At 42.0% G+C, this 22,162-nt stretch overlaps 1 protein-coding gene across 1 annotated transcript in view; it reads left to right on the forward strand.

Annotated features, from left to right (window-relative positions):
- Window positions 1-22,162, forward strand: part of ZMAT2 (zinc finger matrin-type 2) — a 50,397-nt gene that overhangs the window by 10,883 nt on the left and 17,352 nt on the right. Inside the window, exon 4 of the mRNA XM_077474148.1 lies at window positions 7,932-8,005. Coding sequence (XP_077330274.1) covers window positions 7,932-8,005 — 74 coding nt within the window. The remainder of the gene's footprint in view (window positions 1-7,931; window positions 8,006-22,162) is intronic.

Consider the following 22,162-nt stretch of genomic DNA (forward strand, 5'->3'; position numbering starts at 1 on the left):
TTAGGATGGAACCAACACCCATACCCTTTTTTCCTTTTGATGGCATTGAGGGAACATCATTCTGATGTCATGGTCTCCCATTTTTGACGCTCGTTCCTCTTTAAACTCCCTTTTGGTAGCTGGGAGCTTAGACTTGGGTGAGACATGCAGGTTGTACCTATGGACCAAGATGCCTTTAGTGCGACTCTGATGTCTTTTAGGGTGTATGGGGTGGTCTCGTCATCCCTTCAACTAGCGGCTCTGTTTGTAGGGATGCCCTAATTTGGGCTCTGTTAAATATGCCCATAATAAAGCTCTGAGGGGTGTGGTGAAACGTGTGGCCAGGTGGGAGCCCAGACTGAGGCTTCCATTCATTCCAATACCAGTGGGTCTGCATTGATGTCCGGCTTCATGGGGTCCATCCTTTGCTCAACAGTTGTTTGGAGCTGAGACAAGCTCCTTCCCTGGCTTGCACAGGATTGCTTTCCTTTGTAACCTGAGCGACACACATTTTTCATTATTGGTTCTGTTGGACATCGCCTAGGTGTTGTAACACATTCACTTCTGTGAGCTTGGAAATCTTTCCTGTGCCAAGATGAGTGACCTGGTTCCCACACTGGAGGGCATGGAAAGTTTTTATACTTACAACTGCAGTCATCTTTTTAGAGATGTTTCATTGCTACCTGCTTCTCTTCAAACGGTAGTCTCCCTTCTCAAGAAAAAAGGAAAAATGCACAACTGAGTGAACCTTCTCTGCTGCATTGCAGTAAAACACCCCTCATTGAAGGGCTTTGTATTCCTCTGGATCCTCAGTAGAGGACATACTGATATACTGCAGGGACTTCCTATTGGGTATATTAACCATCCATCACAGGACTTGAGTCCTTGGTTATAGGAGGTTCTTCTGTGGCTGATCTGCCACCTCCTGAGGAGGTTCACTGGACCAGGGCAGGCCATATAAACTATTGTTTTTGGATTAGGCAAAAGTTTTCTGTCAGACCCCAAACACCTATAGGGCAGCCATCAAGCATCGACCAGCTTGGGTACAACCAGCCTGAGGGATTTTACAGCTATAAAACGGCGTTCTCCTGATGGGCATGGCTTCCCCTGGTGGGAGAACACAATTGCTTGGCCGGAGGGATTCCCCTGTCAACACTGACTGTTGATGGGGAAATCAAGCAAATTTTTTTTTTTTTTTCCCCTGCAAATGATTGCAGGAAAGAAATTCACTCAGTCTATGGGCCAGAGGCAGGTGCTTCTCCCGACCGGGCCTCTCGGGACACCTGGGTTCCCTTCTGACACCCACCCCCGATGGTGGCCCTGTTTGTGTGCGACAGTCTGGAGTCATAACATGCCTTCATATTTGCCTATCCCTAGGGTATGATCTGAGCGTCCTACCTCTTAGCCCTTGTACACACCGTCGGACATTCAGACGGAAAATGTCAGAGCGGACCGTGTTGTCTGATAATCCGACCGTGTGTGGGCTCCATTGGACTGTTTCCGTCGGAATATCCGACACACAAAGTTTGAGAGCTCGGCTATAAAATTTTCTGACAACATGAACCGATCGGACTTTGTCTGATCGTTTGTAGAGAATTCCGATCGGACAAAGTGCCACGCATGCTCAGATCAAATTCCTAGACCAAAGCTATTGGCTACTAGCCTGAACGTAGTCCCGTCGTAACTAATTAACGTCATCAATTTACAAACTATCGGATTTTCCAACAACTTTGTCCGACTGTGTGTATGCAACACCAGTTTCGGACGAAATCCGACGGATTTTGTTGTCGGAATGTCCAACCGTGTGTACAAGGGCCTAGTCAGTCTCAATTCAGGGTTGGTACTCATTGGCTGTTAGCAGACTCAGCGGGCTTGTTCATTGTCCTTTTGGGATATTGTACCAGGGGCCTTCTTCTTCTTTCTTCTTCTTTCTTCTTCTTTCTTCTTCTTTCTTCTTCTTTCTTCTTCTTTCTTCTTCTTTCTTCTTCTTTCTTCTTCTTTCTTCTTCTTTCTTCTTCTTTCTTCTTCTTTCTTCTTCTTTCTTCTTCTTTCTTCTTCTTTCTTCTTCTTTCTTCTTCCTTCTTCTTCTTCTTCCTTCTTCTTCCACCTTATGTTTTTTTGACCCTGTGTACAACTTGCTTACAAAACTGAAGCATCCTGGGTCGAATAGGGGTTCTACAGAGGTTGGCTTTTTGTTTGCCATTGTCCCAGCCTCCTGTAGGCGGCAGTATAACCTGAGTGTTTCTGCATACTTGTGTCCCTTAAGCTACACAAAAAAAAATAGGTTTTGCTGTAAATGCCAAAATAGTTTCTATGGCTTTAAATGCACTTCAACACTGGCAACTTATGTTAAAGTTATAACGTAAATATAAAGATACAGATGTTCTGTCTACCTTGATGACTATATATGTAAAAGTAATCCACACCATCATACCTGCAGTGAAAAGAAAAAATGATGGTTCTGTGGGCTTACTGGACAGGAAATCAACTGTGTGCGCAAAATAAATATTGAGGTTACTTTCACACTGAGGCGCTTTACAGGTGCTATAACTCTAAAAATAGCACCTGAAAAGGGCCTTGAAAGAGCCTCTCCTCTTTCTCCAATGTGAAAGCCTGAGTGCTTTCACGCTGGGGCGGTGCGCTGGCAGGACGGTAAAAAAAAGTCCTGCAGGCCGCTTCTTTGCAGTGGTTTTATACAACGCTCCCAAAGTAACCCTGCCCATTGAAAGCAATGGGTAGTGCTGGCGGAAAAGCGATGCCTTGGGGGTGGTTTTAACCCCTTTTCAGATGCGTGGGTTCAAGGCACCCCGCTAGTTCCCTGAAAACCTCCTCAAAAGCTATTGTAAAGCGCGGCTGAATGTAGTTTTTATTCCACCTTCATTTAAAATCTCTTCTGTTTCCTTTTTATTTAATCCCCTGAAATGATGACTTATTTGTTCATGAATGTTATTAAAACTCTTCTACAAAGCAGATTATGAAAATGATCTAATTAATGGTTAGACGCCCATTCGTTTAAATTACAATAACTCTGTTGACAAGTTTTCCCATCTGCTCATTGTAGATAAACATAATTTTGTAGAAAAGCCTGATTATTTAGTAATTGTAGTATTGTAACATTTTTTACGGATGGTTATAACTTCTTTTTCTTCGCCTTTCCAAACTGTTTAAGCATCAAAATGCTTAAGAGCTTTAAATTTTCTAAGTATAAAAAATCTCTTTAGTCCAGTTAAGTATTCATTAAATGTAGTTTTAAAATGGTGCTAGTATAACTGCCTGCATTTTTTTTTATTTTATTTTTTTTTAATCTTTCCACAATCCCCTGTAGAAATCAGACTAAGAGTGGGAGGTTATGGTTATGTGAGCAAATGGGGTTCTATTGCAGTGCATAAAGCTGCCCGGCTAATGTTTATTGTCTCTGGAAGCTGAAAGGGGAAATGTGATCAGTTCGCATTGAAGAGACCTTAGCAGCTTGAGGGATATGGCCCTGTTCATTTTCTGTCTATACCTCTACATTATGATTAGCAGTTAGAAGGTGCCCTTTAATAGTCTAGTAAGTGAGCAGGTGACACAGGAAGAGGCTATAGTGAATAATGTTATCGCCTTCCCAGCATGGTTGTGTGAATCACAAGACTGATCAATCACAATTACAAATGTCTTCACAGCAGCCTAACAATTCGCATATATATTTATGTATTTCAACTTGTTTTCAGCTGTTTGGTTTGAATCCCTCTGTAAAACATGTTTATAACGCTACACCATGTTTCCTTTTTTCCCCCCAATAAAAGAAGAACTTGTACTCTTGCACAGTGCCTGCTGACCCGCAGCTAATAAAAATCTATTGATTCACTCGAGAAGACACGCTTGTCCAAATATCAAACCGAGTAAACAACATATGTAGACTTGGAAAGCAATATGTCTGATATTTGCGGCATAGGTAAACATCATTTACAGTAGAATGTTTTTATATTTATGGGATCTGAGCATTCTCGATTGAGTAAAATATCAGGGCTCGACCCATCCAGGCTTTACACAGGTCTCTAAGACGACGGGAGAGATGCTTCGCTGTTGCACATATAGGAAGGGTTCAGTCAAAGAAGTGTCAGTAATTGTAGTGAGTTGGAAATGGAAGCAGTCAGCTGAATGGTTGCTTTGTTCAGTCGTTTCTATCCTTGTGTTTATTTTATAAGTGATTTATTTGACAGAGAGAAGTGTTAATTTACTCCTAGGCTCAGACTACATTTCAGGATGTACAAAAATGGAACTACTGTGGACTTTTCACGCTAAAAATGCTTTCATTCCTCTGGTGCACCCAAAAAGCTTAAAGGATAAGTTCACTTTTTTTTTTTTTGCAAGTTCCAGCTCCCCTTTGTACCTATATACCATTAAAGTGATAGATATCTCCCATCCTCTTCCTTCCCGCCCCCCCCCCCCCCCCCAAAAAAACAAAAAAAAACTCCCGCCCCTTATTAAGGTACAAGCTGTAGCATAGTGCTTTTGCCTTTTCAATTGCCCGTTTCTATCTTCTACAGTACTTGGTTGATCCTGCCTGGTCCGGACCTCCCCTCTGTGAGCTAACAAGGTTTTATTATGGCTGCTGAGCGGTCCACTTTACGTGCCACCGTCATCCCAGCTCTCCTCTGTGTGTCTCTGCAGATCTCCCCTCTCCCTGTTGGTTCTGTGGTCAGTGGTGAGAACAATATCCCCTTGCCCCCTCTTCCTCACCCTCTCCTCCTTTGTTCACATCGCTGATGTGTTTTCACTTGACCACCCGGCTGATGCAAGAAGGGGGAACTCAGCCCCTCCCACTGTAGTCCGTACATCAGGAGGGATAGTGGCTGGCGGTCACATGACCGCACATCAGCGATATGAAAAAAGGTATTTGGCTGTTGAATTAAAAATAAACAACAACAAAAAAAAGCCTCTGTGTAGTATGTCTTCTGATTGCAGAGGGGCTGGCACGAATTATTAATTGGCCTTAATTCCTGGTACCCCTTTGTTTTTTTAGAACAAGGCTTTACCCTAGTCCCTGGTGTGTTCCATAAACTAGTTTTATGACTTCCTGGCATGTAGATTTAAGATTCACAGAATCTCAGAACAAGTAAGTCACAGGAAGCAGTTCACCAGCTGACCTCATTTAACACGCACACGCACACACCCCCTCTTGCACCCATCAACTATGTTCTTGTTCTCATGGCATCGCTCCAGACTTACATTTGCCTGGCTTGTCAATGTAAGCTGTCCACAGCTGCTATGTTTGCATGCCATCCCCAGCATTCCTCCAGACAGGCCTGGGCTGTATGCTATGCTCTCTGGGGCTGTGGGTTGGACGCCTCTGTAATGCAAGGGCCTGTAGAGTGAATGGATAGGTGGGTTGTCCTTTTCTATAGTTTTGGTAAATCTAAAGCCAAATATACAGAGACTGTACAATCAGGTTGTATAGTGTGGCCACCCTTTTTCATTTTAAAAGGGGTTGTGAAGCTGTGTTCTTTCACCTTAATGCATCCTATGCATTAAGGTGAAAAAAGACCTTGCACTCTGCCCCCCCGAACCCCCTGTTTCACTTAACTGAGCTCTGAATCTCCGTGGGTGTGATCCCGCATTGCTTTCTTCCAGCTCTTGTGGGCTCTTCATTGGATGATTGATAGCAGCATGGTCATTGGCTCCCGCTGCTGTCAATCAAATGACATGGCACGCCGTGGGGCGGGGCCTAGTGTATCGCACAGGAGCGTGCCCACAAGCCAACCCCCTTGAGAGAGTGCTTCCCAGAAGGGGGTCAGCTCTTGCAGGGAGGAGCTGAGACAGCTGCCTAGGGACCCCTGAAGATGAGGATTGGGGCCACTCTGTGCAAAACGAACTGCACAGTGGAGGCAAGTATATGGGGGCGTGTCCTATGCCTGCCTACATTTGCTAGTAGGTGTCCCTCATTCCTATATCAAAATGTTGGGAGGTATGCAATCCTGCAGTGATGTGTAAATCTTGGACTGAAATACAAATTCTTTAATATAAACAATCGTTCCTGTAGATCAGGGGTGCCCAACCTTTTGAAGCGCGAGGGCCACTTAAGCCACTTAGTAACCAGTCATGGGCCACAATGAGCAGATGACAGTTCTGCATATGCAAAGCGGACACAGACATAGCCCACTCTACTCTACTCTACTCTACTCTACTCTATGGGCCCTCTCATCTGATCAAATGGAAGGGGACGGATCCACTTTCTGTTTTTTTTAGCAGGATTGAAAGGAGGCAGATGTAAACGCACACAAGTCTGTTTACATCTGCTTCTCCATAGAGGTGAATGGAGGGTCCGATTGGGTCAGATAGATCATGTTAAAGGGACCTAAGGCTACTTTTACACAGGATGGTCTGCGGTCTACCCGCACCTGTGGCTTTCCTGCAGGTTAGCTGTACTTTGCCATAGAATTTCTTTCTGAAAGTGCACCAAACCCACAGATAAGACGAGACGTCTATGGCTCAGTTCAGGTAAGCCACAGGTACACTGCGCTACACCTGCGAATCAGTTTAAAAGCAGCCCAGTAACCACTGCAGGACAGATATGTCCATATATATACACTGTGATTTTAGTAATAAACTTGCTGTTCCAGGCAGAGTGCATTTGGTATCACTCCACTTATGACAGGAGCCGGTGCTATACAGGAAGCATTGGCTTATGTAGCTCTGCTCCACAGCTGCTTGCTTTCTCTACCGCTGGCTTCATTCACAACGCTGATGCTCTGGCATGGCAGGTAGACACCCTGCAATCTGGGCTTGCCAACCCATCATCCCAGAGCAGGAGGTCGTGGGCCACTGGTTGGGCACCCCTGCTGTAGATGTTTCAACCATGTATTCAATTTTTTTTTTTTTTTCTGGCGCTCAGCCTTACTGAGAGAAAAGCAGGGGCAGTCATAGCTGTCCTGTTGAAAAAGCTTCTTTGCTTGCTATCTCTGGTTTTCCACACGTTGATGTTTCACTTTTATTGATTTTATTGGATGAGCTTAGGGGCTTGTTCACACTCATAGCCAGGGAGTGGTAAAAGCAAGTAGTTGAGCCATGATTTGACCACCCACCTGAACAGAGATGTAACCACTCATGACTTTGCAGGTGCCCTAATGTTTTCCCTTGCAGCCATGATAGAAATGAAATTTCATGTCTCCCTCAGTGGATGGATTAGCCCAGAATGTGTGACCCATTTAACTGAATAAGGCCATGCTACAACTATGTACAATGTGCACAGTTGTGGTACAGTGGATCAGTATTTTCAGAGTTAAAACCAGCATTGAGGAGGCAACACATTTGCCGCCTCACTGCTTCTGAAAAAGGTTCCGTTGTGGATCACTTTTCAGAAGAATGGCGTCCCCTATCTGATGAATGAGCCTATACCTACAAACAGAAAACGAGTATTTCAGATGTAAGGAGCAGCAGTGGCCGCCTACATTTTAAAGTTGAACTCCAGCTTTTAAAATACTTTACGTAGATTGTTTGGGCCAAGCTGTTAGTGAGGGACATAGTTAATTTTGGCCAAGCTGGCCCAAACAAACTATGTAAAGGTTGAAATTCAGTGAACATATATGGATCAAAATTCGGCTGGTTCAGCAGGGACCTGCCAAATTTGGCTCCATGTGAGGCGCCACTACAGTTTGAACAGAAGTTGATCTTCCATTTGACTGCTGTTCAATTGCTCTGCTGGGTCAAAGCTGCTCAGTGAGTGGCTTCAGCGCTGATCTGTGCATTCTGATGGAGGGCGAGTTTCTCCCTGCTGTCAAAATACAATATTTCCCCCATCCACCTCAAATTTGTGTTTGAGGAATCGGTTACATTTTTATCGTTCATTATAGCAATGCTTACCTGAAAGCAGTATTTGATGGACTTTTGCATGCTTGCTCTCCATTTTAAGAAAGGTCCTGAATAATTATGCATATATTTATTTTATTTTATTTTTTTTGTTCTTTCACCAGCTATTACTGCAATGTTTGTGACTGTGTAGTGAAGGATTCAATCAACTTCTTAGATCATATCAATGGCAAAAAACGTAAGTAACAATCCATTTTTTATTTTTTTTCCCTAATTCATGAGAAATAATGTTCTCCTTTTTTATGTTCTTGCCCTAGCTTTGATGGTTATTTACCTACTGTGAACTGTAGGTGGCAGCAGAGTAGAGCAGAGAAACCTCACTTTTTGTCTTGCTTAGTGGTGGAGGTTGCGTCTTTAGTCTGGAATACTCAGAATATCTGATCACTGTAATTATTACATGCATAAAGCTCCTGAGTGAGCCAGCAAAATAATTGGGGTATTTAGCAGTTGGCAGTCGAAGGGTTAATCAGTCAGTACTACAATGCCAGTAGTTATTGTGATGTTGCCGTGACTGTTTTGTCATATTTTTCATACTATAGCTAGGATACTGATTGTGCCATGACAATCGTTACTATGGCTTAAAGACCTGTTCAAGGCAAAGTAAGTGTTTCTGCCCCCGAATCACAACTTCAGCATACAATGGCAACATCAGACTTGTGATGTCCCCATAAGAGCACATGTCTTTCCTTTTGTATACTGTTATCAGGAGGCCTCTTAGCCCCCTGGGGACAGGTATTGTTTAAAAAAAAAAAAAGAGGGGGAGGGGCGGACAAAAAAGCTTTCATCGCAACACACACATGCACATTTTAGCACCCCATAAGATTATTTCTTTGCCTATTACTGCAATGCATGGCTCACACATTATGGGTTTACAACCCGCCCACACCGATGCATTTCACTAATGCTCATTAAGAGTCGCATTGTACTTTGTGTTAACACGGTCCCTTCATACTAAATTGTACTCCCAATGCATAGCTAGCACATCTCAACTAATGTGTGTGGGGTTTTTTTTTTTTTTTTTTTTTTTTACTACACACCAGTTGGAGGAAAGTATCTGTTCATTTGTTGTGTGCTGCATTGAAATAAATGGTACAGCTGCCCTGCCAGCCTAGTCATTCATCTCGGCATACCACACACAAAATGTGCATGTAATTCAGAGTGTGAAAGGGCTATTAGGAATTATCTTGGGGTCCTCATTACATTTAGTGTGTTACCTAAACATTCCATGTTCCTGATGTGTCTGCTGTACGATGTACTTGTGTTTTTAAAAACAGGGTTGCACAGATACGATACTATTACCAGTGCTGATTAACAAGCGTTTGAACGAGTATGAATGCTCCGATACCTGCGCAGGAGGGCTGGGTAGCCTCACAGATTGGTGCGGGCAGTTACCTCCCTCTCTCCCTCGTAAACTGTTTTTAAGATGCATCAATTTATGAATAAACAGGAGCCTATGTCTCCTGTCCCCTTATCGTGCAGCTGCAGAAAAAGGGACTTGGGGAATCTGTGTCCTCAGTCCCTTTACCCTGTCTCAAGGGGCAGATGTCGGGAGTCAGAGTAGACCCGTAATATCTCACCAAAGCCCCCCCAACAGGGCTGCTATAAAAAAGAAATAACCTTTTAAATATTTATTAAAATTCTTTAATTGTAAAAAAAAAAATATAAACTGACATCGTCCACGTGTGCCGTTTAGGAGATATTTCACAAGTGCGATGGCGTCATTGGCGTATGCGCTGTGAATAAACGGACCACCATGCTGTTTCTTGGTGCAGGAGATCAAAGCAGCCTCACCGGTTCCCCTCAGATGCAGCCTGCCTGATAAAAATACATGCATAGTGTTTTCCATGTATTCCAATGGCTGTAGTTTACACCATGCAGTCAGTTTCCGGTGCGGAAACTGACTGCATGGTGTGAACTAGAGCCATTGGAAGACATGGAAAACACTGTGCATGCATTTTGTGCAAAAAAAAAAAACACACGGAACTGCATCTGGTGTGAACTGGCCCCAAGCAAGCTACCTGGTTCCGTTCCAACAGATTTCTATTGGGAATGATCATATCGTTACCTCTACTAGCAATAACTTAACCCTTCCCCATTCTATCACATGGAGATAAAAACCTAGCTGGGTCAAAATCAAGATTATTATTTTTTTATATGGTCAATAAAGTGAGTACAGCCTTTGTCCTGTGACCTGGTGTTATATAGCATGGCTACATTTACACAAGTGGCCCGAGGTGGATAGTTTCAGAGGCAAACAAATGACTATTTTGGATGCAGCAGCACTGTGGGCACAAAAAACTTGTGATTTAGCTGCGGACAAAACTCTGCAATGCTTGCCCTGGGCACACTCTTTCCCCCTCATGCAGCTTGCCAGTGTCTAAATGCAGCCTTACCCATGCCCGGATCAGAGCGGTGATCTCCGTGTGTCACGGAGCTGTGCATTGAATTGCCCAGGCGGCTGCAGTAACAATGTCCCGCCTCCTGTAATCGCGTCACGCTGATTCAATGTCCCGCCATTGGATCAGTGTACCGTCTGTCACAGGAGGCGGGACATTGTTACTGCAGCCGCCCGGGCAATTCAATGCACAGCTCCGTGACACACGGAGATCACCGCACTGTCGGGCGGGACGAAAGGAGGACAGGGGACTGGGGACGGACAAGGAAAACACCCGTGCAATGGGCGGCACCAGGGGCGGAGCCCCGCACAAGCCCCGCCCCCATTTTCGGCCCCATTATCGGCAAGATTTTCCTTTCGGCATTTTGCCGAAAACACCATTTTCGGCCGATATGTTTCGGCGGCCGAAATTTCGGTGCATCCCTAGTATCGGTGTAACCCTAGTTAAAAAGTATCATTTTCTATTTGTATTTCTTCCTTTTGTGTGAAATGCCTAGATTTATAAAGTTTTAATATAGAAACCCAAATGTTTGTTCTTGCATTACTATTTCAAACTGAATAGACTGTTTTACAGCATGTTTGAAGCCATTTACTGTTGAATGTCTCACTGCCTCTGCTGGAAGTTTATTCCAAGCATCAACTACCCTTCAGTAAAATAATACTTTTCTAAAATTCTTTTTGAACTAGAAGATAACTCCATTTCCCCCTCACTGGCTGTGATGATAGCAGCGGGAGCCAATGGCTGTGCCTGCCAATGCTGTGTATGAGCCAGTGAGGAGGGAGAGATCCAGGAAAACAGCTCCCTAGTGCACATACCTAGAATGCATGAAGATAAAAAGCCTTCAGCCTTTAGAACTGCTTTAATGCTAAATATGTAAATGTGTAAGTCAGCCATTGACCGTATATCGAGAGATTGTAATAATGAGGCTTTCAGTATTTTGCAGAAATACAAATTGTATACAGTACATGTGTTATTTATTTATCCTTATGCAGTTGTTTTTTCTTCTGTTGGGATCTTTTAGATTACATTGTAAGCCAATGACCATTTTAGAATGGGGTTTTATTTTTGTAACGTTTGTACAAATATGGCAGGAAATACAGAATGAATGGTCTTTCAGTGCCATAGATCTCATGACCCAGTTTAGAAAATATTTTACGTTTAACTTAAGAGAAGAAAAATACACTGATTGCTGCTTGCCAAGTGCTGATAAGGCAGCAACATCTTTTTATAAAATGAGCGTGTTTAAAATATGTAGACTTCATAGATCAACTTTTTTCTTTTTTTTTCTTTCCTTTTTTTTTCCTCCCTTTCATTCTGTATTTTCTTTAGTAGACTGAGTAGCATCCTGTTTTTCAGTTTCCTTTTATGTATGCTAAATATAATTATGCTATTACAAGTTTAGTGCTTGCCACCCACTGCTGCAGCTGAGGAATTATCTTTTTTTTTTTTTTTCTTTTTCTTTCTTTGGGGTTAGGTAAAAGTGCTAGAATGTTATCTTTGGCATCTCACATTTTGCAGTCAGGGTGTACAATAATGGTAAATTAATATTTCTGTTAAAACCTCTTCAAATTTCTAATACATTATTTTAGCTCCTGAATTTAAATTGAGCTGAGCAGAATTCTGGGAATGCAGCTGCTGAATTGTACACGGTTGCTGCATTTTTTATTTTTTTAAACATACTTTTTATTTTCTTGGAATTCTTCTATCGGCCCTCACTGCTTTCTAATGCCTAGACAGAAGCAGTGTGTCCGGATCGATGCAACCTTGGGTAAACCCTTGGGAGGTGTGCCCTGGGCCCCCCACTGTGGGGAGAGCCTGTAATGTGGCTTCAAGCACTGGATCCAGCATGGGGTGCTTACCTTGGCTCTTGGTAAATTGTGTAGCATTGCCTGCAGGTTGCTATACAGGTCCAGGGCTGTGGTCCATCACTATGGAACCCAGTCCCCAAAGACCCCTTTGGGTTGGGAGGGGGGTATCCCCAACAGGATGTGCTAAACATGGACTTTTATATGTAGTCCAGTATTTTGGAAAGGTAAGACAATCGCCCTGAATTTGCATCATAGAATAAACTTCAAAATGCAACCACTCATAGCTCTGTCTCAGGTGGATGATGGAAAAGATGTTGCATGACACTACTGGTCACGCCATTTTTGCCACGAGGATTCGTTACAGGAAGATCTACACCTGGGGTACTGTGTACTCGTTTCAAACACCCTTACTCTATCTCCCACACTTTTCTCCATGAGTACCCCACAGGGAATGCCCTCAGTTGTAGCCATAATGGAGACCAGGCTAGAGGGGGACTATTCAAAACAGCAGGCAAATATTTGCTCTGCCTTGTACTGTAGCAAAAACTGATTCTAACGCCACTCTCCGCAACCAATTCTAGCTCTTTCACGCACGCGACAAGCGGCTTACAAGCAGAATTTTCTGCATCTGTGTCACAATTTCTTGGACAGATTATGAGCTTAATATATCTTCTTTGTCTAGAGCTTAGAAATGCCACTTTTCCTACTCCCATTTCTCACCCAGACTCTGACCCTGGTATGGTCGTAAAGGACAAAGAATTAGAAGGGAATGCTGTAGATGTTGTCAGTGGAAGATTTCCTATCCCGATAGTTACTATATTGGAGAGAGAACTTCATACAAAATGCTTACTAATGTTGAAAAGCTTTTTGCCTCTGCGAGCAAAAGCTGTGGCATTGTGCATACTGACTCCTGTTTTGCCATACCTCTTTGGACACATGGAGACCTATAAAAGTTGTAAAGCATATTCTGTTCATGAAGAGAGAAAATTTGCAGTCTATAACAATTGGGTCACACCTAAAAATTATTTTTCAATCCTCAAAATATTTTCTGAACTCTATCCACTGAAAAAAGTTTGCAAGGTAATGAGTAAATCCTGTGGTTGATCCTGCCATATGTCCTAAACAAACTTCTCACTGTATTTAGAAATGTTCTGCTGTTCCTTGAAGATTCTGCTCAAAGAAAATTTGAAATGCTCTTAGAAGCTCATTTTAACTGGCCAGACCCAGACCTGCCACAAGTTCTAGCTGCAGTTTGGCACACATAGATAACTGTATTAGGGTAATGAATAACCAACAAAGACCCCGTTTTCCAGGATTGTCCTGTTTTATTACAATTGCTTTCTGCTCTGTTTTTATGTAGATTCCCTGAAACACATCATAAGACAAATATTCATAATGGCTTAAATCTCCATTCATATGAGCTGAATCTTATGGCAAAAAGTTTGACAGCTAAAGCTGCCTGTAAAGGGCACTTTGTAGGTGGTGCCCTGCCAAGGCAGATGTCATCTATTTAGTGAGGCACTTGACCATTTCGTCAGAGATTGCAGGTGGGAAGGCTTTTCTTCCTCAAAGTCCTAAAACTTCCTTCCTCAGGAACCCCTAGCTGTTCTAAATACTGCCTAGACACTTTAATAATGTGTTAACCTAATATCATCCCTTCCTTTCAGCACAAGGCTTGGCCCACCAAGTCTTCCTCAAAACCCCCTCCACAATGAAGGGGCGCCGTCACTCCTCAGAGAATGCGAGTTTGCTTCTTTCTGGATCTCGGATGTCCCAGACCTATGGTTTTAATCAGTGCTTTCTTCTAAGTCAATCAAAAACTGTCCAAGGGCAGTCAGATTTTCAGAATTCCCTGAGCCACCTTTTTTTCCCCAGTGATGTATTGTACTAACACTGCCACAGGATACGTTCAAGGACTTCTACTCAAACCTGTTACCAGTACCAAAGCCCGATGGGTACATTCATCTTATTCTGGACCTAAAATCTTCAACAAATTCCAAAGTTTCACATTGAATCTGCAAAGTTTGTGATCATCTCTCTGGGATAGGGGGAAATGCATTGCATTTATGGACATGCAAGATGCCTATCTACATGTTCCCACTTACCCTTCTCATCAGCGATATCTACACTTTTCAGTGGCACAAAGCCACTTCTAAGTTGTTGCACAACTCTTCAGCCAATCCTCAAGTGACAGGCTATCTAGACCTTCTCTTAAAAGATTGATCTCCCTTGCAAACTCTCAGCAGATGTTTGAGACAACTCAGTTGCTTCAGGCCTTTGGCTGGGTGATCAGTTTCAACAAATCTGATCTCCGGCCTACCTAGAATGCTTGCTTGGGTCTGGTCCTGGATAAATCGCAAGCAAAATATATTTTTTTTTCCAAAAAAGTTCTCTCTTAAGAGCTCATGCTTCTGAAAACTGTTATCCAAGAAGTTACTTGTCCTAGTGGATCACCACTACGAACACTTCTAACAATGGGGAAAAATACCTTTCCTCCTTTTTTACAATTGAAAAGTTCTTACAACAGACATAAGTCTGTCAGGCTGGAAAGAAGTCTTCCAGTCCTTGACAATTCAGGCAACATGGTTAAGAGAGGAAACCAAACTCCTCATCAAATCTTGGAGGTCAGAGTAGTCGAGTTGTCCCCTTCAGCACTGGACTCCCTTCTAAAGGGACATCCAGTAAAGTTGGTCAGACAGTGCCATATATATAAACCACTAAGGGAACTAGAAGCCTGGCTGCCTTCAAGGAAGTAGACTACCAATTCCTGCAGTCCACATTCCGGGAGTGGACAACTGGCAGTTGTCCACATCTCAGCCACCATAATTTTGGGCCAAGGGGAATGGTCTCTTCATCCACATGTCCAATTTTGATATGCCAAAGATGGGTGTTGAAACTCACGCCCTAAGGGATAGAGGGATTCCGGAGTCTAGGGATTCCTACCTTGTTGAAAGCAAGAAAGGACACTTCCAGGAGGATCATACATGGAACTCTTACTTTGGTGTGAGGGCCTTTTTTTTTTATCTTTCCTACGTACAGGTCTTGACTAGAATCTAGCCTTCTGGGTTCGTGCTCCTCAAACCTTTCTTGTGGACCTTTTTTAAAGTGGATGTAAATTAAAAAAAAAAAAAAAAAAGTTAGACTTACCTGCTCTGTGCAATGGAATTGCGAACCCCCTCTTCTTGGGTCCCCCGCTGGTGTTCCTGGCTTCTCCCCTCTGATGAGTGCCCCTATAGAAAACAACTTTCTATGGGGGCACTCACATGAGCTTGCTCCCCAGTCTCTGTCTGCATCTATTGACACAGGCATGTGCCCTGGGGGGAGTGTCTTCAAAAGCTTACCAGTTACCTGAAGGTTTGAGCCCATAAGCTATGGTGTAATAAGTCCTGTACTGTAGTAATTTTACAGGCAGGTCAAATTTTCTTTCTACTTCACTGATATTTTCAGAGGTTGACGGTCACAACCTGTCTCGCTTGTCTACACTCGTCACTTGTGTACATAATGTAACTGGGTACTAACCTTTATAGGTAAAGTTGATCCGGGGAAAATCCGATTGCCTCTTGGGGGATCAGGAAGGAATTTTTTTCCCCTGCTTTAGCCAATTGGATCATGCTCTGCTGGGGTTTTTTGCCTTCCTCTGGATCAACTGTGGGTATAGAATTGGGTATATGGGCTGGTATGATATTATATTAATGTGTGTGTGTGTGTGTATAGATGGAGATATATAAAAATATATATATATATTTTTTTTATATTATTATTATTATTATTTTTTATTATTATTTTTAATATTTTTTTTTTTTGTCTTTCCTTACTTTTTATTTTTCACTTGGTGATCCTGCCAATAAGTCTGCCAAATGTAGCTGTTAGAAGGTGGAGACAAGCTATTTACCACTGACTGGGGTACTTGCAATGGTCCATTTTTTTATTTATGTATGTAAAACTGTTATCCCAAAAGAAAAAACCTCTACAGTAGTGTTAGCTGGAGTTTGCCTTTAATTTGTTAGGCTAGCAGATTTAGACACACTATCTACCCCCCCCCCCCCCCCCTCCCAGAATAATAATGTTGCTGTCCAAAGATGTATCTGATGCTCCTTCATCCAGAGTGAAGGCACTTTTATTTTTGTTTTTTGTTCATTAAAGGAAACATGTTTTGCTATTGCTGACGTCTTAAGATGGCTTTTTTTTTTTTCCTTTTTTTTTATGTCTGCTTTCAGAACACTGGATCACTGAATCAGTCCAAGCATGCAGCACATGAAATAAGAATTTGATCTCCATACCTGTTCTGTGTTGGTGACTCAATGTGTTAAGTCATTTTGGAATATGACAGCCAGGCAACCAACCTTTTTATAAGATAAAGTCAGAAATGGTAGCCTTTGAATAGTTAAAATTTTAAGAAAAATTTTGCAGAAAAATGTAATGCGAGAGGAGAAGTTTATTAGGACTGGTTAGGGTTACTCGGAGGTTAAATAGGAACAAATTTTCTTTAAAAAAAAAAAAGTTTTTACTTGTCAGGAAAATCAACCTTGCATCCCATGCATATCAAAAATCTAATTCTCTGATCATAAACTGAAATGTGAATTTGAATATGAAAGTGTAAATGCAAAGTAGTAATGTTGCACTGAATCTCTGATTGATTTATGCTTCTGATGAGGTTTTTACAAACACTGTTCAATGGTTGTTTTTGGCTGCAGCCTCATTTAACCCCCAGGAGATGCCAATGCAGTGGTGGCAGCAGCAATGGGACAGGGAATACTACATATGCTTGTGTACTTTACTGATTAATTTTAGGTCGTATGTAGCACGCCTAAGGTCTACAAATGGTTTAAGCGATTTTGTAATGGTTTTGCACAAAGCAGCCCAAACCTCCTTCTGAGGTCTCCAACTGGCGTTCCTCCTCTTTTGGCGAGTGCCCCCATAGGAAGCCGCTTCCTATGTGGGCACTCATGCAGGCTCGATCTAGAGCTGTGCTGCCTGCGCCCACACACATCGGTTCTTGGTCCTGCCCCGCTACCATTGTCATAAGATTTGATTGACAACAGCAGGAGTCAATGGCTTCCACTTCTGTCAATCTGCCCTGGGAGGTGTGAGAGCCACTGCTCACAGAAAGAAGGGTGTTTACCCAGATGCGGAGAATGCACTATGGTAAAACCACTGAGGAGCTTCAGTCAGATGTGGCAAAATTTAAGTCGGCAGCTACAAAAATTGACAAAACAGACATGAATCCAGCGCCCGTCCTCATCTGGGCCAGTTATTGGCATCTTAATTGTGGGCAGCTGGCTGTGATTGCTTGCGACTTCACATCTGGCTGCCCACTGCACATGCGCTGTTTTGGAACTACATTTCCCATGATGCTCAGCTACACTGCAGAGTGCATGAGCATCATGGGAAATATAGTTCCAAAACATCTGGGGTGCCAAGGTTCACCATCACCTTCCTAGGGTGACAGTCATACTATAACTAGGCGGAACAGCGTTGTTACTCTAGGAAGCAAGTGTTTAGGACGATGTAACCCCCCTGCATAACAAAGGGGGTGGTGCTTTTTAGTCACTCGAGATAGGGTTAATGTAGCATTGTACCAGGCTTTCTGTGTTGAAGGCACTTTTCTTCTCGCAAGGTTTCTGGTTGCATAAGCAGGTTGTGTGTTTTTGTTTTTGTTTTTGTTTTTTGTTTTTTTGCTTGCACTTGTTGAACATATACAAGTGCATCTCATAAAATTAGTATATCGTCAAAGTTTAATTTGAGTAATTTCAAAAAGTGAAACTCATTTTATATAGATGCATTACACACAAAGTGATAGATTTCAAGCACTTTTTAATTTTGATCATGATGGCTTAAAGCTAGTGAAAACCCAAAATTCAGCATCTCAGAAAATTTTAATGTTAAGCCTCGCAAGGGGTTTGGCAAGGTTTCTGGTTGCATAAGCAGCTATTTTTTTGCAATTGTTGAACATATACAGGTGTATCTTATAAAATTAGAATATCATTCAATTCAAAAAGTGAAACTCTTATATATTCTATAGATGCATTACACACAGTGATATATTTCAAGCACTAATTTCTTTTAAATTTTGATTATTGCTTACAGGTACAGGTGAGAGCCCATAATTCAGCATGTCAGAAAATTAGAATACTACATAAGACTAAAAAAAAAAAAGGATTTTAAATACAGAAATGTTGTCTTACTGAAAAGTATGTCCATGTACAGTATAGTATGCACTCCATAATTGGGCGGGGATCCTTTTTGAATTACTGCATCGTGCCATAGAGGCGATCAGCCTGTGGCACTGCTGAGGTGTTATGGAAACCCAGGTTTCTTTGATGGCGGCTTTCAGCTCATCTGCATTAGTGTGTGTGATGTCTCATCTTCCTCTTGGCAATACCCCACAGATTCCCTATTGGGGTTTAGATCAGGCGAGTTTGCTGGCCAATCAAGTTGGAGGAAGAGTGGCGAGGCACAGAATCCAAGTTGCATGCAGTCCAGTGTGAAGTTTCCAGTCGGAGTTGATTTGGGCAGCTATGTCATCTGCTGCTGTTGGTCCACTGTTTTATCAAGTCCAAAGTCAGAGCAGACCCCAAAACCAGGAAGTTCTAGAGCATTTCATGCTTCCCTCTGCTGATCAGACTTATGGAAATGCTGATTTCATTTTCCAACAAGACTTGGCACCTGCCCACACTGTCTAAAGTAGCAATACCTGGTTTAATGAACATGGTACCGTATCGCTGTGCTTGATTGGCCAGAAAACTCACTTGACCTAAACCCCATTGGCAATCTGTGGGATATTGTCAAGAGGAAGATGAGACACCAAACCCAACAATGCAGATGAGCTGAAGACGGCTATCAAAGCGACCTGAGGTTTCATAACACCTCAGTAGTGACACAGGGTGATTGCCTCCATGGCACGCTACATTGATGCAGTAAATCATGCAAAAGGAGCCCCAATCAAGTATTGAGTGCATACTATACATGGACTTACTTTTCAGTAAGCCAACATTTCTGTATGAAAAATCCTTATGTAACATTCAAATTTTGAGATGCTGAATTTTTGGTTTTCACTAGCTTTAAGCACTTTTCAATTTTGATCATGGCTTAATCTATCACTTTGTGTGTAATGCATCTATATAAAGAGTTTCACTTTTTGAAATTATTAAAATTTAACTTTTGATATTCTAATTTTATGAGATGCACTTGTATATGTTCAACACGTGCAAAAAAAAAAACTGCTTATGCAACCAGAAAGCTGCCTGTAACACAGGAGTTTTTAATGTAGCATTGTTCTAGGCTATCTCAGTTGACTAAAAAGCACCTCCCCCTTTTGTTATGCAGAGGGAGAGAAGTTACATCCTCCTAACACTTGCTTCCTAGGGTGACAACGCTATTCCTCCTAGTTAAATGTCCTTGTCCTAGGGTGACAACCATACTGTATTTCAGGCAGGATTACTAGGTGAAAATAAAGGAGAAGGAAAAAATGACTACATCTACCACAGCCAAGGAAAGGTAAACTGCAATACATTCAACAAAGCGCAGCTAGCGCATGTTAATTGTGGGCAGCCAGCTGTTAAGCTGCAAGCAGTCACAGCCAGCTGCCCACAATTAACATGCTGGTGCCCTGAAGAACAGTCAATAACTGGCCCTGATGAGGGTGGCACTGGATCCTTTCTGTTTTGTCAGTTTTTGTAGCTGCTGACTTTTTTTAAATTTGTCACATGTGACTCAAGCTCAGATAATATAACTAGGTACTGACATTTTAATAGGTAAAGTTGATCCAGGGAAAATCTGATTGCCTCTTGGGGGATCAGCAAGGAATTTTTTTTTTTTTTTTTTTTTTTTCCCTGCTATAGCAAATTGGAGCATGCTTTTCTGGAGTCTTTCGCCTTCCTTTTTGGCTTTGTTTTTTATATATAATATGATTATATATTTATATTATATTTTTCAACCTGACTACCTATGTAAACACTAAAGCCCCATACACTCTATATCGGATGTAGTGCAAGGGCCTGCCTGATTGCATACAAATTGAAACGCTTAAGGTTTGACCTCCATATATGGTTTTGGTAAACCTGAAGGAAAAACGCATCAGAAAATCTGATGGTGTGTATGGAGCTTTAGCCTTTATCCGACTCTTGTTGCTTAAAAGTTAAAGTTTTACACTTTAACTTGAGAACATGGGTTTGCATGATATTGGGAGCAGTCGGAGGAGTGCAAAACACTTGGTAGGCATGACACTTCAGACTGTTCCACAGATGGAGGCCGAGCTTTAGTGTCTAATGCATAAAGAATGCTGGCTGCAGGGTAATGACCCAAGTCATTGAAGAAGCGCCTTGATTTTTTTTATTTATTTTTTTTGTTTTCATTTCATTCAAATGAACAGTGCATTCTTCTGTTTATCATAGTATATAGCTGAGATCATTTGAACCTCATGCCTTGCATTATGAACAGTGTATACCCCATCTCCTTACAGTATTAGTAATTAAGCATTTTTGATGTGCATTCTTAATTAGCATAAGGAAAATGGCTACATATGTCGAATGTGCGTGCTCTGTATTGCGCTAATGAGAGCTTTTGTGGTGGTTGACTAGTGATGTCCTAACGGAAGAGAATGGACGCTCTTGACATTTTCCTTTGACGTCCGTACTTTATAATATATGTACTGCTCTTTATCTGGGGGAGCAGGCATTGGTTGTTCTCGGCAATCAATCCAGTGTTATTTAACAATGTGCTTCTTCTCTAGAGTCTGCAGTCAATGTGTCAATCATGTTTGTGATGTCTAAAGGTTTAGTCACACTGAGTTGCTGATACTGAATGGTTCTTCAGCATTTCTACTTTGAGGTGCTGATTTTCTGCTTCATATTGAGGGCTGTTTTTTGAATGGGGCGGGGGGGAAAGCCTTTTATTATGTGAATTGCCAGTATTCTAAAGGCCCAAATAGTTAAGATTCAGCTCTTCAGCCCCGAAAGGGCTTCTTCACGGTTCAATACTGCAATATGGTCACTGCATGTTATCACATTATGGTTATCTTCACTCTGTACCATTATAGCCAATGGTGCAGTCCAGTTATTTTGACAAGTACTCGCTTCCACTTCCTGGTAAGATCGCCCAGCGATTTTTACTTAATTTCTGGTCCTTTGTACCTCCCGCCACAAAAAAGGGTCCTAGAAAATGGTGGGACAATTCAAAAAGTACAGCGCAGATTTGCATGCGCAGTAGGAAACAGGCTTCCCATATCTTGCTACAGATGATGGTGCCTGCACCCGAAGCCGATTCATGAATCTGCTTGTGGTGCTGACATTGCAGGATCCCTGTACCGGTAAGTGTCATTTTATTAAAAGATAGCAGCTACAGCATTTGTAGCTGCTGACTTTGTAAAAAAAAATAACTGCAACTCTCCTTTTTGCAGTCCAGTTCTGTGGGTTTGACAATGTCCACTCAATGAGCAAGATGAATTAGTGGCTCTCATAAGTCTTTGCTGATGTTCCTTCTTTGATGGTGAAAGGAGAGCTCTAGCCTGCTGATGCAGCTCTTTTCTGGCCATTGAGGAAAGGGTAGATAAAAATGATCTGACCAATGAGAGGATCCGAGGAGTGGCCGATGGGATGGTCAGTGTTTGACCATAAAGCATTTTTTACAGGTAATAATATCTTCAAATATCTACAGGTTTCATTCTGGCAACTTGTTGTCCAGCATGAAATTACCGTTTGACTGAATACAAATATGATGAAATAACCATCCAATACCCATCTAGAAGAGGTAATGCATCCAGTTTGTTTGGGCTTAAAATGCTGCTATATAAATAGTATGGATAAATATGTCCGTATCCTGAAGGTACTGTTATTACCTCAGGAGTTATGAAATACACTGAAGTTTGGATTTTTCAAGAAGAGATGGACAGAAATGTATATTCACTAATTACTAATCTATTTACAGTGGGTGGATAGCCTGTAACTATTAGCTGGGAGGATCTCTGCTTATTTTCTTAAGTAAACTAATGGGTGCTACAGTTATACAATTTTCTTGTACAATTTTCATTTAGATTTACCAAAACCATATGAGGTCAAACCTAAACATATTCAATCAGACAGACCCTTGCATTACATTGTTGAAGGAAATGGAATATAAAAATTTGTATAATGC

This window comes from Lithobates pipiens, unplaced genomic scaffold (genome assembly GCF_037356315.1).
Source record: "Lithobates pipiens isolate NorthernLeopardFrog02 unplaced genomic scaffold, aLitPip1_a1.2 Scaffold_8, whole genome shotgun sequence".
Classification (NCBI taxonomy): Eukaryota; Metazoa; Chordata; class Amphibia; order Anura; family Ranidae; genus Lithobates; species Lithobates pipiens.